A 16,197-nucleotide genomic window follows, 5' to 3' on the forward strand; every position below is an offset into this window, starting at 1 on the left:
TATAGAAAACCCCAGTCCCCACAGTGTCTCCCAAACCACACTTGCCACTTCTGAGTTCAAATCTTACCTGAGTACATCTAATTGGCTTAACCAAAGGGTCACCTGGGAGCCTAGAGGCAAGCACACTGGGACTCACAGCTCCTGCAGGAGTATACAACACAAGGATGCTGGAATGGATGTCCACTGTCACATCATCAGATTTACACCCCTATGTCTTCAACTCGGAAAGTAATCACCGTAGCGAGAACATGGGAGGCTTGTCTTGCAGTCCCATTGTTACCATCGAATCTATGTGCACACAAGAGAATTATGTAGATTCAGTTCTCCTTCTAGAAATCACCTTCTGATGTTGAGAGATCTCAAAGTAGGGCAGCCACTTAATTTGTTTAAACTGGGCCACATTTGGAAATGGAGAGAAAAAACTCGTATTTATGCCAGGATAATTAGCACGATGGAGCAGGGCATGGCAACTTACTCCAATATTCTTGCCTGGAGAATCCCATGGACACAGGAGCCTGGCAGACTACAGTCCATAGGGTTGCAAAGAGTCAGACACCACTGAAGTGACTTAGGACTCATGCATGCAACAGGCATGATACAGAACTGTTCCCAAGAAAACAAACTCCAACCCTATCTACAAAATACATAAGCTTCTTGATGATCTTACTTCAACCTCCATCAGTGACCACATCTGTCAACACAAATCTTCACTTTACTTTTTGCTCCATCCTCTTTAAAGTTCTGTTCCCCAAGGGTATCAGTACTGTTCAGGTCTTCTGCACACACTCTGTCTTTGCCTGGAATGGCCCTCCGTGTATCTCCACACATCTTATTTCTGCGCATCTTTCAAAATCCAGCGCTGCCGTCACTCCTCTGTTGATAAGTCCTCAGATTCTTCTAGGTTACATGCTTTACGTTGTATGAAAGTATCTGTATTTCTTTCCCATTAAGCTGTAACCACTTCAGTGACAGAAACTGGGTTTATTCATTCTTTATTCCTAGACACCAGATCCGATTCTATGTGGAAAACGTGCTCAAGAAGTGTTTGTAAATAGATGGATGGATGGAATCAAGGTAGAGAGGAAAGAAATAGGGAACGAAGCAAACAAGGAACTGAAAGAAAGGATATGGAGGGAGGGAAAACGAGAGCAGGAGGAAAGGAGGTAATGAACCTTTTCTAGTGATTCTAACACTTTTCATTTGTGAGGATTATCCTCATATTACCAATCTGTGAAAGGTGAAAAGGTGAAAGTGAAGTCGTTCAGTTGTGTCTGACTCTTTGTGACCCCTGTAGACTACCAGGCTTCTCTGTCCATGGGATTTTCCAGGCAAGAGTACTGGAGTAGGTTGCCATTGCCTTCTCCAGGGGATCTTCCCAACCCAGGTATTGAACCTGGGTCTCCAGCATTGCATGCAGACGCTTTACCCTCTGAGCCACCAGGGAAGGGTCTTTCAAATTAATGAATGAATTGAGATGAAATCTGTTCGCACTCACTTAGAAATAGACTTGCTGCCAGTGGTCTGGATTTCCCATCTGATATTTAAAGAAATTATCAGCTTTTATTGACTTTGATGACAATTCATTGATCAGTGATTTCATCCCATCTATGTTAATCTATCCAGTATGTTATTCCTCAGTTTTAGTTGAACATATAAATGTTTAGATTTCTTGCACTCAAACTGCAAAAAGACCTTTAAAATCTAAAAAGACAATTTTAGATGCAGTCAATACTAGTTTGTACATCAATGAATCTTTCTTGTCTCTCTCACTCTCATTTTTTTTTTTTTCAGTTATCTGAAGATGATTTCTTTCTTGAGTGAGTAGTTTCATCTTGCTTGTTGTGGCCCTTTTGTTGATTTTAAGGAATGGCCCACAATGAACCTGATTTATAGAATTTATTTCTTGCCTTTACTTCTGTAACATGACTTCCTGAAGTTCACTCCCAATTTTCTATCAGCTAAATGTGATTTTTTTTGTTTTTAAAGTCTAGCTCTTAAGTTTCTGGAAAATTCAGTGCAAAATATTTTCAGTGGCTGTTTCAAACATTGTATTCTTTGGACTGTAAAGCGATACCTATGTTTGCTAAGGTTTTAATTTCTGAACTTGCTCCATGTTTGTGTTAAGTAATAAGCAGATTTGCAAGGGAAGGTGCTACTCTTGGAAGACAGTTTCTCTCTTGTTTACAGCGTAGGCCTTTGGCTTAGCCAGCTTGTAATGAACAAAGAAATTCACATTGTTTTATGAGAAAGATGAATAGACATTTTTTTTTTTTTTGAGATTTACTGAATACTGCTCAGTCTTCAATTTCTCTCCCTTTGTATGACACTGTATGTGAAAGGACATAGTCCAGAATACTATCCCATAAAAGCAAGATTTTTGTATTAAAAGAGTATTGTCAGGGTTACACTGAACATGTTACTACTACCTAACTTCCATAAGTCCAACTAAATGTATATGGAAATTTTACTTAGAAAACTATAACTTCTAGCAGTATCAGATCAGTAGGATGCAGTATCTTCCAAAGTTAAACTATGATTTTAGCTGAATAAGAGCAACAGAAGAAACAAACTAGGAAACAGATTACTAATAGAGAATTTGTTATGTTTAAAATGATATAAACAGCATAAATAACTTGGGATATTTTTATTATAAACAATATTTATATTAAATATACATTTAATTGTTACCGAACTGAACTGATCCTTTTCAGAGAACTGTACAGCCTAAGAATAGTTTATTAAAGAAGAAGGAAGGAAAATTAGTGACTATAGCAAGAAGGGTATAGATGGCTTTATCTCTCAGGGTTCTTTTATTTTCAGTTATAGGAACTAACATTGAACTGTCTTTGACAAGAATTGTTTTCCAAGGTAGTAAGAGAAGAATATTAGGTGGTAATATTGTTTAATGACTCACAAAACTGAAAAACCAAGTCTTAAAGAATGGTTGAATCCAGAATCTCAATGACATCATTGGAATATAACTATTGTCTCTGCTAATAATCTTCACTTTCTTCTTCTTGCGCTAAATTTAAACCAACAACTCTCCCATGCCCACCCCAAGCACCTTCACGGCTACATTCTGCAGTTTATAAGCCCAGAAGAGAGAACTTCTCTTTCCTAAGAGTTGCAAATAAAACAGTTGTACATCATAGTTTCAGTGCCATGATCTAGGCCATCTGCCCATCCAATTACTAGAGTCAGGGATATGGAATATAGTATTTGGGCATGCCTGGATCGATTTCCACTGCTAGACCTGAGTGTTCAGGGGTGGAGTGGGGAAATGAAGCCAGGAGGGTGTAGATTAATGTAGCTACCTGAATTCCTGGAGAAAGACAGATACCTCACACCTAGAGTTGCCATATATAGAAAATGAAAATATAGAATTCCCATTTAAAATGGAATATTAGATAAACATGGAAGAAATTCTTAGAATCAGGTAGGTCCCATGATAATATTTGGGACATACTTATACAAAACAAATTGTTGTCTATCTGACATTTGAATTAAACAGAGAATATAGTATTTTGTCTGACAACCCTGCCCACACCCAGACATTTCAGTGATTTTTTCAAGAAATGGTTGAAATAGGGCTGAGCAAGCAAAAGTGATGAGTCCACTCCTATAGTAATGAAGAACTGAATGTCAGCAGACATTACTAGGCCAAAAGAGTGTAGAAGTGTTCTGTAGGCAAGCAGATTACAATAAGAGAAGTGAAACATAAAATGCGTGAATGCAAACGGAAAATAAAAGAGACCAATGGAAGACGTTACTAGGGAATGTGGTGTTCCCAGTGTCAACCACAAATTGGCATTTACCCAGAGCATTGCCAGCAACTGAGCAACAAAGAAAGACATTTGCCATCTGTATCTATGGAGACGGAACCCCATGCTGCTATAGCTGTTGACCTTCACCAACCCCTGAGGGAATTCAGGATGGAATGAGGCACTTTCTGCTCCAGGGAATCTGGTGGGACAGGTCTTTAGATAGTTGGATGTTTTTAGGAACAGATTTTATGATCTCAATCCTTGCATCTCTTCATATCTAGTTCAGTTCAGTCACACAGTCATGTCCGACTCTTTGCAACCCCATGGACTGTAGCACGCCAGGCTTCCCTGTCCATCACTAACTCCCAGAGCTTGCTCAAACTCACTTCCATAGAGTTGGTGATGCCATCCAACCATCTCATCCTCTGTCATCCCCTTCTCCTCCCGCCTTTAATCTTTCCTAGCATTAAGGTCTTTTCCAATGAGTCAGTTGTTTGTATCAGGTGGCCAAAGTATTGGAGTTTCAGCATCAGTCCTTCCAAAGAAGCACTAAATCCCTTCATGGTGACATCAGATCCTCATGACTAACAAAAAACCTTATGTAAAATAAATGCTTCATGGTACTCCCCCTTCACCAAAACCTTGTATTATTGACTTTCCCCCACTGCTCCTTGAGAAGCAGTCTCTCAGAGCTATCTGATATGCTGCCTCCCAGGCTGCAGTCCTCATTTTACCCCAAATGAAACTTAACACACAGCTCTCAATTTGTACATCTTTTTTGAGGTTCTTGTTTCATAGTGAAAGAATTCAGAGACAGAGTGGTAAGTAAGAAGTGGATTTACCTAGAGAGAACAGGGCTTCCCTTGTAACTTAGCTGGTAAAGAATCTGCCTGCAATGCAGGAGACCTGGGTTCAATTCCTGGGTTGGGAAGATCCCCTGGAGAAGGGAAAGGCTACCCACTCCAGTATTCTGGCCTTGAGAATTACATGGACTGTATAGTCTATGGGACTGCAAAAAGTTGGACATGACTGAGCAACTTTCACTTTCAGGCTGAGTGTAGACCATCTCAGAAGGTGAGAGAAAAATCCCAAAAATATGACATGGTTAGTTTTTATGGGTTGGGTAATTTTATAGACTAATGAGTGAAAGGATTATTCCAGTTATTTGGGGGAAGAAGCAGGGATTTCCAAGAATTGGGCAACTGCCCGCTTTTTAGCCTTTTATGGTTAGCTTCTTGATGAAAGTGAAAGAGGAGAGGGAAAAAGTGGGCTTAAAACTCAACATTCAGAAAACTACAATCATGGCATCTGGTCCCATCACTTCATGGCAAATAGATGGGGAAACAATGGAAATAGTGACAGACTTTATTTTTGGGGGCTCCAAAATCACTGCAGATGGTGACTGTAGTCATGAAGCGTCAAGACGCTTGCTCCTTGGAAGAAAAGCTATGACCAACCTGGATAGCATTATTCAAAAGCAGAGACATTACTTTGCCGACAAATGTCCATCTAGTCAAAGCTTTGGTTTTTCCAGTAATCAGATATGGATGTGAGAGCTGGACTATAAAGAAAGCTGAATGCTGAAGAATTGATGCTTTTGAGCTGTGGTGTTGAAGACTCTCGAGAGTCCCTTGGACTGCAAGGAGATCCAACCAGTCCATCCTAAAGGAAATCAGTCCTGAATGTTCGTTGGAAGAACTGAATGTGAAGCTGAAACTCCAATACTTTGGCCACCTGATATGAAGAACTGACTCATAGGAAAAGACCCTGATGATGGGAAAGATTGAAGGCAGGAGGAGAAGGGGATGATGACAGAGGATGAGATGTTTGGATGGCATCACCAACTCGATGGACATGAGTTTGAGTAAGCTCTAGGAGTTTGGTGATGGACAGGGAGGCCTGGCATGCTGCCGTCCATTTGGTCACAAAGAGTCAGACACGACTGAGTGACTGAACTGAACTTAACTGATTGTTAGCTTCAGAACTGTCATGGCACTGGTGGGTGTGTCATTTGGCATACTCATGTATTTCAATGAATGCATAATGAGGCTCAAGGTCTACTGGAAATCAGTAATCTGCCATCTTGGATCTAATTGGTTCTAATCAGTTTCTGCCATATCCTGCAGCTATGTCCTTTTTTTTAAAGGTTGTACCCTGACCCCTTCTCTCCTAACTCACTGGGAAGAGGAGGACTTGAAAAGGAGGATTCAGCGATGTGAGCTGCCTATGCAACTTCCATTTCCCCCTCTTCTTTTATTTTAAGGCCTTCCACTTTCATCTTTTAAAAATAGAATCTCAGTACTATTCATGAACCCATACTTTTCCTAAACATGTACTTCAGAGGAGGTCAGCTTCAGTTGCAAAAGTTGATTTCTTATTGGAATAAGACATGTGTGGGTTTGTTCTTATCTTTGAATAATTTTTACATGGCCCTGTGATTCAATGCCAACCACTGAAACATGTCGTTAAATGTACTAGAGGGCCTCTAGGAAAGATTTTTGCCTACTTTTACGAAAGACATGCAAAAAGATAGGATTGGTGATACCTGGTTGTGATGGGGAATTGGTGCAGCCATTCTGAAAGCTAATCTGAAGACAAGGCCTGTATATAAAGAATGGCAAGATATGAAAAGATGTTAAGAGCTATGTACTTGATATACTGATGAACTGAGTAGTCCAGGAATCACCCTACCTCTGGACCTCTTGTAATGCAAATTAATATATTTCCTGATTACTTGGGATGCTTTAAAGTTGTCTTTATCTGCAGCTAAAAACATTCTAACTGACATATACACATACACAGGATTTTCTGTATATTGGACATTGAGATAACTTTTCTATTTTGTTTGTTTGCCAATGATTACAAACTCAAATCATGAAAACATTTTTTTTCCTACTTAAAAGGTAAGTTTTCTATTTAAAAAATACCATATGCTATCGTTTAAAGTAGTCAGTGAAAACAAAAGCAAACATGTATTTTAGAATTAGAACTTTAGGGAAAAGAAATCATGGAAACTAATATTCATTCAATGGTAATGTCTCTTTTTTAAAAAAAGCAGCAGTTACTTAATGAAACTTCAGAATTGACATCATAATTTGGCCTGAATATACTACTTTGAACTATCATTATGGAATTTCCCAGTTGGTGAAGGGTTCAGCTGCTTTTCACAGAATCCTTTTATATCTTGGTAGAATGGTGTCCCCATATATGTGGAGATGCTGTTACTCTATCTTTTTAGAATCATAACAATAGGTGCTTGGTCACTCAGTCATGTCCAACTCTTTGCGACCCTAAGGACTGTAGCCTGCCAGACTCGTCTGTCCGTGGGATTTCCCAGGCAAGAATACTGGAATGGGTTGTCATGCCCTCATTCAGGGGATCTGCTGGACCCAGAGATAGAACCTCAGTCTCCTGCACTGCAGGCAGATTCTTTACCTCTGAGCTACCAGGGAAGCCCAATAACAGCATACATTTATTTAAATTATATCAGTGGGAAAATCACTATTGGATGATACAAACAGGTCAACACAATAACTTAACTCTCTCTGCTTCTGACCTTAACAGATGACATGTGTTGGATTTTACGCCTATTTTTAGTTCTCATCTTAGGTTCTCCACCTATAGTTGGAAAATCTAGCTGTGACATTCCAGTCACTTCATTTTCACAGCAGGAGTCTGTTCATGAAGAATGCCAAATTTCTCCTTATAGATCCATTCTGTGTTTATTGTTACTGCCAAACATTTTCTTCCTCATTTTCTGAAGTGGAGGCACTACAGAGAAATCTGCTGTGAGACATTTTGGTAAAGTGAATCTTACTTTATCACTCATTTATTAACATGACATTAACTTGCTTTCCCAAAAGGAGTAGGAGAGCACGGGGTGGGGGAATATACAGAATAAAATTAAACAGTGTCAATGTCATACCTATTAAGACTTGATTTAGTGACATATAAAAGAAAACCCACATATGGCCTATGCACAATGGAAGTGCTATCCCCCTTACACTTTGTATAACAAAGTCTGATGCCAGGCAGCCCAGGGCTAGGCTGCCAGCTCCTACCCCTAAAAACCTTGGGGTATCCGATTCCTTCTTTATAGCTACTCTACCAAACCAAGTACATGCCTTGAATCCAAGGTTATCTCAAAGAACTCCTGTATCATGTTCATGGGCCAGGCAGCTGAAAGGATTACTAAGTAAAGGACCAAAGGTGCTCACCTACTAAGATGAATCACATTCCTTTGAGGAGCTTGCATAGAAGCCTCTCATAAGAACCATGTCAAGCCATTGAGGTGTAAGCAGTACTTTGGTTTATATCTCATTGACTCATCCTAAATCCAGTGTGGTCCTTAGTCACAAGGAAGTCTGCAAGTGACTTTTAGCTGGCTTTATTGCTACCTCACTTAGAATTGCCATTCTTCCTTGCTGCTGCTAAGTTGCTTCAGTTGTGTCCGACTCTGTGCGACCCCATAGACGACAGCCCACCAGGCCCCGCCGTCCCTGGGATTCTCCAGGCAAGAACACTGGAGTGGGTTGCCATTTCCTCCTCCAGTGCATGAAAGTGAAAAGTGAAAGTGAAGTCGCTCAGTCGTGTCCGACTCTTAGCGACCCCATGGACTGCAGCCTACCAGGCTCCTCTGTCCATGGGATTTTCCAGGCAAGAATACTGGAGTGGGGTGCCATTGCCTTCTCCGCCATTCTTCCTTAGGCATAAGGAATAGCTGTTGGGTAGATGATTCTATCATATGCTCTGTCATAGTATGATTAAGATTGTATTCCAACCCCAAAGATTCAGAATTTGATCAGAACTTGTACTTTTCTTTTTTTTTATTATTTTTTTAATTTTATTTATTTATTTTTTAAAATTTTATTTTATTTTTAAACTTTAGAATATTGTATTAGTTTTGCCAAATATCGAAATGAATCCGCCACAGGTATACCTGTGTTCCCCATCCTGAATCCTCCTCCCTCTTCCCTCCCCATACCCTCCCTCTGGGTCATCCCAGTGCACCAGCCCCAAGCATCCAGTATCGTGCATCGAACCTGGACTGGCGACTCGTTTCATACATGATATGATACATGTTTCAATGTCATTCTCCCAAATCTCCCCACCCTCTCCCTCTCCCACAGAGTCCATAAGACTGATCTATACATCAGTGTCTCTTTTGCTGTCTCGTACACAGGGTTACTGTTATCATCTTTCAAGTTTTAACTTTTCCCCCTGTCATTTTTCACATCACAAGATTTTTTTCCAGAATGGGAAGTGATTTCACCAATCTACACTTAGATTTCCTGTAAATATAAGTAAGCATGTAAACATGCCATATTCCATCCTGAAAATGTCTTAAGCCCAAATGTTATAATCCACAAAGCAGATTTTATTCTATTTTACCTATTTGGTGAATTCAAAATTCTGATTTAACACTAAAGATAACTGTATTTGTTATGACTTGATTGGTTATATGTTTGCCCCCAAACACTTCATATTTTCCATAAAAATAGGCTTTTATAATAAAATCATTTTTTTTTTCATGAAAGTTAGTTTACAGCAAGTCAGAAGCTGCAGGGGTACAAAAAAGGATATAATCAAAATGTTTAAAAAATATTAAATTCTTATCAGAGCTTTCAAGCTAAGTTTCAAAACTTACATTTTCCCAAAAGTTTGAAAAACAGAAAACTCACTCTTAAGTGCTAAGGGGGTTGCCTTTGATAATTCTGTGAAGCTTGAAAAGGTACTCTAAGGATTAATTTTTGTAATGAAGTGTGGGAAATAGTAGTAGCACAGTATAGCTATTGCAGGGCCTTAATTATTGATGGCTATATCGACATGAGTTTGAGTAAACTCCTGGAGTTGACAATGGCCAGAGAGGCCTGGCGTGCTGCAGTCCATGGGGTCCCAAATAGTCAGACATGACTGAGCGACTGAACTGAACTGGTACCTTAAGAGTCTCTGTTTTTCTGCTAGTTCTGTTATCACATCCGTCACTTTTGCTATCCAGCTCAGCCATAGCCCTTCAAATCACCTTAAATTTACTTCCTTAAGCAGGATGCCAGCAGGGTATCATGAGAGATCCAGAGTTTGCAAGACCCACGACAGAATGTCACTATAGTTTCACTTCTTAAACTTGCCTATTGACATCTCTGTGATTCTTCAGTCCCTAAAGCAGAAAACAGATCTGATAGGGAGTGTTTGGACATGATTAGCATCATATGTATATGTGTTTTTAGTCGTGTCTGACTCTTTGCCATGGTGTGAACTGTAGCCCGCCAGGCTCCTCTGTCCGTGGAATTCTCCAGGCAAGAATACTGGAGTGGGTTGCCTTTCCCTTCTCCAAGGGATCTTCCCAACCCAGTGACTGAACCCAGGTCTTCCACTTTGCAGGCAGATTCTTTACTATCTGAGCTACCAGGGAAGCCTGATTAGCATCATATTCACCTTTAATTGTTCTTATTCCTATATTTATGGGGGCACAAAGAGAATGTCAGAATTAGAAACAGAGGTATCTAAAATTTTGTCAAGGTGTGTGTCTGCTTTTTTTATATATTTTTAAACACTGTGTATTTATTTTTGGCTAGCTGGGTCTTTGTTGCACGCAGGCTTTCTCTAGTCGCAGTGAGAGTGGTTAGTTACTCTTGGTTGTGGTGTACAAGCTTCTAATTGCAGTGGCGTCTCTTGTTGTGGAGCTCACACCCTCGAGTGCAGGTTCAGTAGTTACGGCGCACAGGCTTAGTTGCCCCATGGCATGTGGGTCTTCCCAGACCAGGAGCCAAATCCATCTCCCCTGCATTGGCAAGTGAATTCTTAACCACTGGACCACCAGGGAAGTCTGTGTGTCCACTTTTAAACTCTGAAGCTTTATAAAAGCATGAATTATTAACAATAGGTATGTTCTAATACCCTCACTGGGATTCCCAGGTGATACCAGTGGTAAAGAACCCACCTGCCAATGCAAGAGACACAGGAGATGCAGGTTCAATCCCTGAGTTGGGAAGATCCCCTGGAGAAGGAAATGGCAACCCATTGCAGTTCTTGCCAGGAAGATACCATGGACAGAGGAGCCTGGTGGGCTACAATCAATTGAGTTGCAAAGAGTTAGACACGATTGAAATGCCTTAGTAGACACACATGCACTCAATACCCTGATTAGGTCTACTTAGTGTGTAACCCGTGGACACTTCCACAAGTTTAAGCTTACGTAATTGTTTATGACTACAGGACACAAATTCAGCTTCATTCTGAATATGAATCTGGTACAACTGTGTAATTCCCAGAATTAACATGTAAAGAATTTTTAACTTTCTCAGGGTCTGCCAGACATGAGTACTCAATAAGTACGCATTGAGTGAAGATCAGTGCTATTTCTAAACTAACTCTTTCCAACTTGGTATTAGGCTTTTAATCTACTAAACAAGTTTATCTCATTGGTGGTGGTTTAGTCACTAAGTCGTGTCCGACTCTTGCAACCCTGTGGACCATAACCTGCCAGGCTCTTCTGTCCATGGGATTTTGCAGGCAAGATTGAATTTAATCCTAATTTTAACTGGAAGTAAGCATTCTAGAGTCTCCTCTGGTTTATCTACTTTGTGCTCCACAAGAGATACTGTTACCCTAATTCATTCTAAAGTTATCAGCGTTTCATATTTTCCTTTACTAATTCCAGATTTTTTTCTCACCTTTATTTCAAAATAAATATAACCATTTCATTTTTGATATATAAAATAAAATGTAGGAAGCTTTAAAAAGTGTACAAATCTTTTCTTAACAGGAAATCATCACCACCATAACCATCATCATAGTAGTAGTAGCAGAACTATTTGTTGAGCACTTATGACTAAGTACTGTAGACACTATTTTTACTAACATTAATCAGAATCACAGCAGCTCTGCAAAGTAGGTATCATTATCCCATTTTACAGATGAGAAAACTGAGGCTCAGAGAGGTTAGTTTTAAGTAAAATCATACTGCTAGGATGTGGCACTGCCAGGATTTGAAGCCAGGTATATCAGATCATTATATTGTAATGTAGACATACTAGGAAAAATTCATTATGAATGAAGATATGTCACAGCCTCAGAACAATTTGTAATTAATGTGGAGGTGTATAAATAAAATCACCAGAAGTTATTCCACTACTCTGTTCTTTTTTTTTTTTTAAATGTTTGACATTTGCCCACTTAGGAATCCCAGAAAAGAACATTGTATAGCACAGGAGGAAATAGGGGCAGAAGTGTTCTTGATTGAATAAAAGCAATGGTTGAAAGAAAAAGACTTCCTTCTTGAGTTCCTCATGCAATGAAAAAATAGATTCTCTTCTCTTACCAGAAAACCACCAATTTGAGGAGGGATGCAAAGGCCAAACCAAAGATGCCTTACTTAGAGCAGGATGAACTGTCCTTCTGAAATAGGTATTCAGCCTTCTTCATTCATGCATCAGACTTAATGACATGATGAGTTTACTGGGATATTTCCATTGGAGACTGTCACTGACAGTTCTGCCAGAGAGCCATTTTTAGAACTGGGAGTTTGTGTATGAATTTCCTATTTGTACAGGGGCTATCACAATCTTTCACATTCTCAAGTGTCTGAAGAGACTGAGGTTGAATAGGAAAGTTGTTTGCAGGTGTAGTCTTCTGCTCTCAGTGTGGGTTTACAGCTCTTAAAAACAACTTTTGAGGAAAAGCTTTCTGTTTGATGTGGATGGTGGCGAGAGTTATGTACATACCGTGGAGCCAATGTGATTCCCTTATGAGGAGAAAATTCCCAGCTAATGATCTAGCATTTGAGCTTGGGTCAAAGTGAGTTACAGTCTAGTTTTCTAACCTGAGTAGTCATATTCAGAGCCTCTACTCATACTTATAGGGGAGGATGCTGCTGCTTCTCTATATTTTTTAAAAGTGAAAAGAGTGTGAGTGAGACCTGTACTTCTGCAATTCAATTCCCATGTGGCTAAGCCTTGGTCATCAATCTTCTTGACCAAGAGACACCACATTTTCCCCCTCAACTTTACTAAAACCACAGAGGTGGAGAGGAAAATGTCTGTTCATTAATGTCAGACACCAATTCAAATGGCTTATAGGCCTCAGTACAATATTAAATAAGCCTTCGTATAAAACATAGGTCAGAATTGGTTCTGTCAAACTTGTTTTTAGATATGTGACTGTTTTAGTCATCAAGGCAGTATGTAAAATAAAATCCTTTCCAGGTTTTATATATTTGAAATGGGAATGAGGATTCTTTCAGTTCTATATTAGCAGTTTTCATTAATATCTTTTTTAGTATTTCAAGAATATATTTTATTTTTTTAATGCACCAAAGCATTTTCTTCACCAAAACTATGATAATCGAAATCTGAGACAATTAGAACCTAAAAATGCCTCTCTTACTCTCTTTCTCTCCAGGTAGGTAGGTAAGTAGATAGAAAGATATTCTAGAGATATGTATGTGTATGGCTATCTGTATATCACTCTGTCTGTGTCTATGTATATGTATATCTATTTGGAAAGTAAAAAACTTAAATTCCTTCCACAGCATAAAATAAAATTTTTATAGTTCTACTTTTCTTATAGTTAATTTGGTGACTGATTTTTTAACTTAAGTATCTCACAGATTCAGATATATATCTATCAGAGCAGGCTGCTATCCAGATGAAGGCCAGTAAAATGTGGAAGACCTGTAGTGTCCGCCTAGCAGCATTCATTAGAAAACCATACTTATAAAAAAATAAAGTAATATATGGTGACTGATCATCATACCACTAAATGCTCTTGTGTTGCCGTGCTACAATTTTATTTTTAAGCTGAGGCTACTGGAAAAAGAAGTGATTTGGACTTATGTGATACAAATCCCATAGTCCATGATGAAAGTAACTTAAGCTAACCACTGTAAACTTATCAATCTGTGACATTGAAATTAATAGCCTCCATTTATTTAATAATTGCTTAGCCCGCACATGTTCTGTACCCCACCTTCCTGTGCTCTGCACCAAGGGTACAGCTGGAGGAAGTCCTCTGTTCCTCCTGCAACCATCTGTCTGGCTAGTGGCACTGCTTTCTGTGCAGAAATACTATTTTGCCCTGTGTTGTTCATTGTTGAGTTTACAGGACATCTGTCTGATCACATGTATGTGCACATTATTGAAGGCATAAACTGACCAGCAGCATCTTGGTGACTGTGGATGATAATGATAAGCCCCCCCAAGAACATCCTTTTTTTTTGTAAGAAGTCCTTAGAAGGCCCATTGGGAAAACTGAAATGCCTGGATTCCTTTTGTTTCTTAATAGAGTCGGATCTGGAAGGCCTTGATGATCTAGGTACTGTTTACAGCAGCATTGACCAGCAGCTGAATGAAACCATGAGGCGCCGCAGACACGCAGGAGAAAATGATTACAACATCGAGGTACTGCTGGGAGTGGATGACTCTGTGGTCCGTTTCCATGGCAAAGAACATGTCCAAAACTACCTCCTCACCCTGATGAACATTGTGAGTAGTGACTCCCTTTCTGAGGCTTTTTGATCTTTTAATTCACTTCTCCTGTTTTGCTCTGTTCTTTTGGAAACCTCTATGAGGTCTTCCATGACTACACCCCACATTCAAAATGTGTACGTAACTGCATTCAATTCAAATATTGATCTACAGATTTAACATACAAGATGCAAAACTAAAGGAAACATGAAGTGAAATTTTCTTTTGTGTGATTAACTATTGATCCTTTGTCATCAAAGAGAAATCTTAAATTTAAAAAATTATAATGGGCTGGAATTATAATATCAGTTATGGTTTTCATTTGGTTCTGGGGATAATCAAAACTCTCAGGACTGTCCTCCTGACTTGATGTGGACCACGAAGAATGAGATGGATCTTTCCAACATCATTTTGCATCCCAGGATGATGAGGAATTATTTAGGCCTAATAACTCTGTGTGCATGCTTGCTTTTAGAGCTTTTGGATAGAGTAATATTTTTCACCATGATGCAGTTGAATGTAATATACATACAACGCACAGTCAACTCTTGGCACAGGCACAGTGCTGCCCTGCAATTATAAAGGACTCTAAATTTGTTCTCTATGTCTTCCTTATCAGCCTTAATCTTATCCAGAAGAAATTTAGCCATCAAACTGATGTCCTTTTTTCCCAGGTGAACTGGCGCAGAGCAGTTGAGGAGAAATAATACATAAGTTACCTACTTCTAAAAGATAACTAAGATAGTAGTATGCTCTGTTTTATATGTTTTATCTCCTAGAATGATAAAATACCATATTACTCTGGCAAATGTATTGCCTAAGCCTATTCTCTCTTTCAGCTTTTAACTTTTAGTGTGATTTCTTTGGGTACCTTGCCTTTTTTCCATGCTTAAGATTAAATTTCCAACAATTCTTATTTTTATTAATCATGATTTTATTTATTCTAATATTTAAGCCAATATGTTAAACATATATTCTGTTCATTAGATGCCAATGTATAAAATTCTACATATATTATGTCTGTGAAATGCAAAATAGTGTAGAAACTCAGATACATGTTTATTTGTTCATTGGCACAGATTCCAGTTATGAAGACTGCTTAGCACACAGAAAACAAATTCCCCTGGAGATGCTACTTTTATTAATACTTGCATCATTCATTGTGCCCCTGGACCACTTTCTTCTACGCTAGGGAGGCAGTCAGTCAGGATAGACTTGTTAGTAAGGCTCTTGGAGTAATTCAGCAGAGATTTGGAACAGTCTTTGTCCTCACAGTACTTATAATTTAGTCAAAGATAAAAGTGATGCAAAAAAATGCAAAGGTCGAGCAATAAAAGGCATTCTATTATTAAGACATATCAGTAGGCACTGTATCGTAAGTTCTTTAAGACTTTAGAGGGAGCAGCTGTGAAGTGTTGAGATTATCAAATTGGGACTTAGGAGGCAGAGGCTTTAGTTCTAGCTATGTTCCTGGTTGATTTTGTGACCCTAGGTAATCATGTCCCTTCCTGGGATTTAGTTTCTGTATTTATAAAATTAAAAGATGGCACAAGATGTTCAATAATCCTCTAATCCATCAGGAAGCTTCAGGTTAAAGTAGGTCTGTAGGGATTTGTTTCCTGGATTTTTAAAAAATTTGCTTTGTTTTTCAAAGGGCACATGGGATTGTCAAGGTTTTCTAGACAGACTCTGTTGACAGGAAAGTAGAAATGGCTATAGTATATTCACCACACAGTAAGCTGAGGTGTCAAGGAATACACAAGAGTGCTGCATTTTGGGTTTTATAACCATTGCAAAAGATATTTTGTTTTTAAGACCATTAAAAAAGTTAGGTAATAGGCTGAGTCTCTATCTCCAATACTAGAAATTATTCTAAAGCTAATCAAGCATCAGAGAATGGAACTGGAAGAGGGAATATAATTTTTAAAACTGAAGTTCATTGCATCTGAAGTAATTAGTATATGTAGATG

At 38.9% G+C, this 16,197-nt stretch overlaps 1 protein-coding gene across 2 annotated transcripts in view; it reads left to right on the forward strand.

Annotated features, from left to right (window-relative positions):
- The window catches only part of ADAMTS3 (ADAM metallopeptidase with thrombospondin type 1 motif 3), a 279,711-nt gene that overhangs the window by 200,295 nt on the left and 63,219 nt on the right, over window positions 1–16,197 (forward strand). For both annotated transcript variants that reach the window (XM_006045907.4, XM_025289927.3), the window contains exon 5: window positions 14,046–14,245. In XM_006045907.4, coding sequence (XP_006045969.3) covers window positions 14,046–14,245 — 200 coding nt within the window. The remainder of the gene's footprint in view (window positions 1–14,045; window positions 14,246–16,197) is intronic.

Source organism: Bubalus bubalis, chromosome 7 (assembly GCF_019923935.1).
Source record: "Bubalus bubalis isolate 160015118507 breed Murrah chromosome 7, NDDB_SH_1, whole genome shotgun sequence".
Lineage (NCBI taxonomy): Eukaryota > Metazoa > Chordata > Mammalia > Artiodactyla > Bovidae > Bubalus > Bubalus bubalis.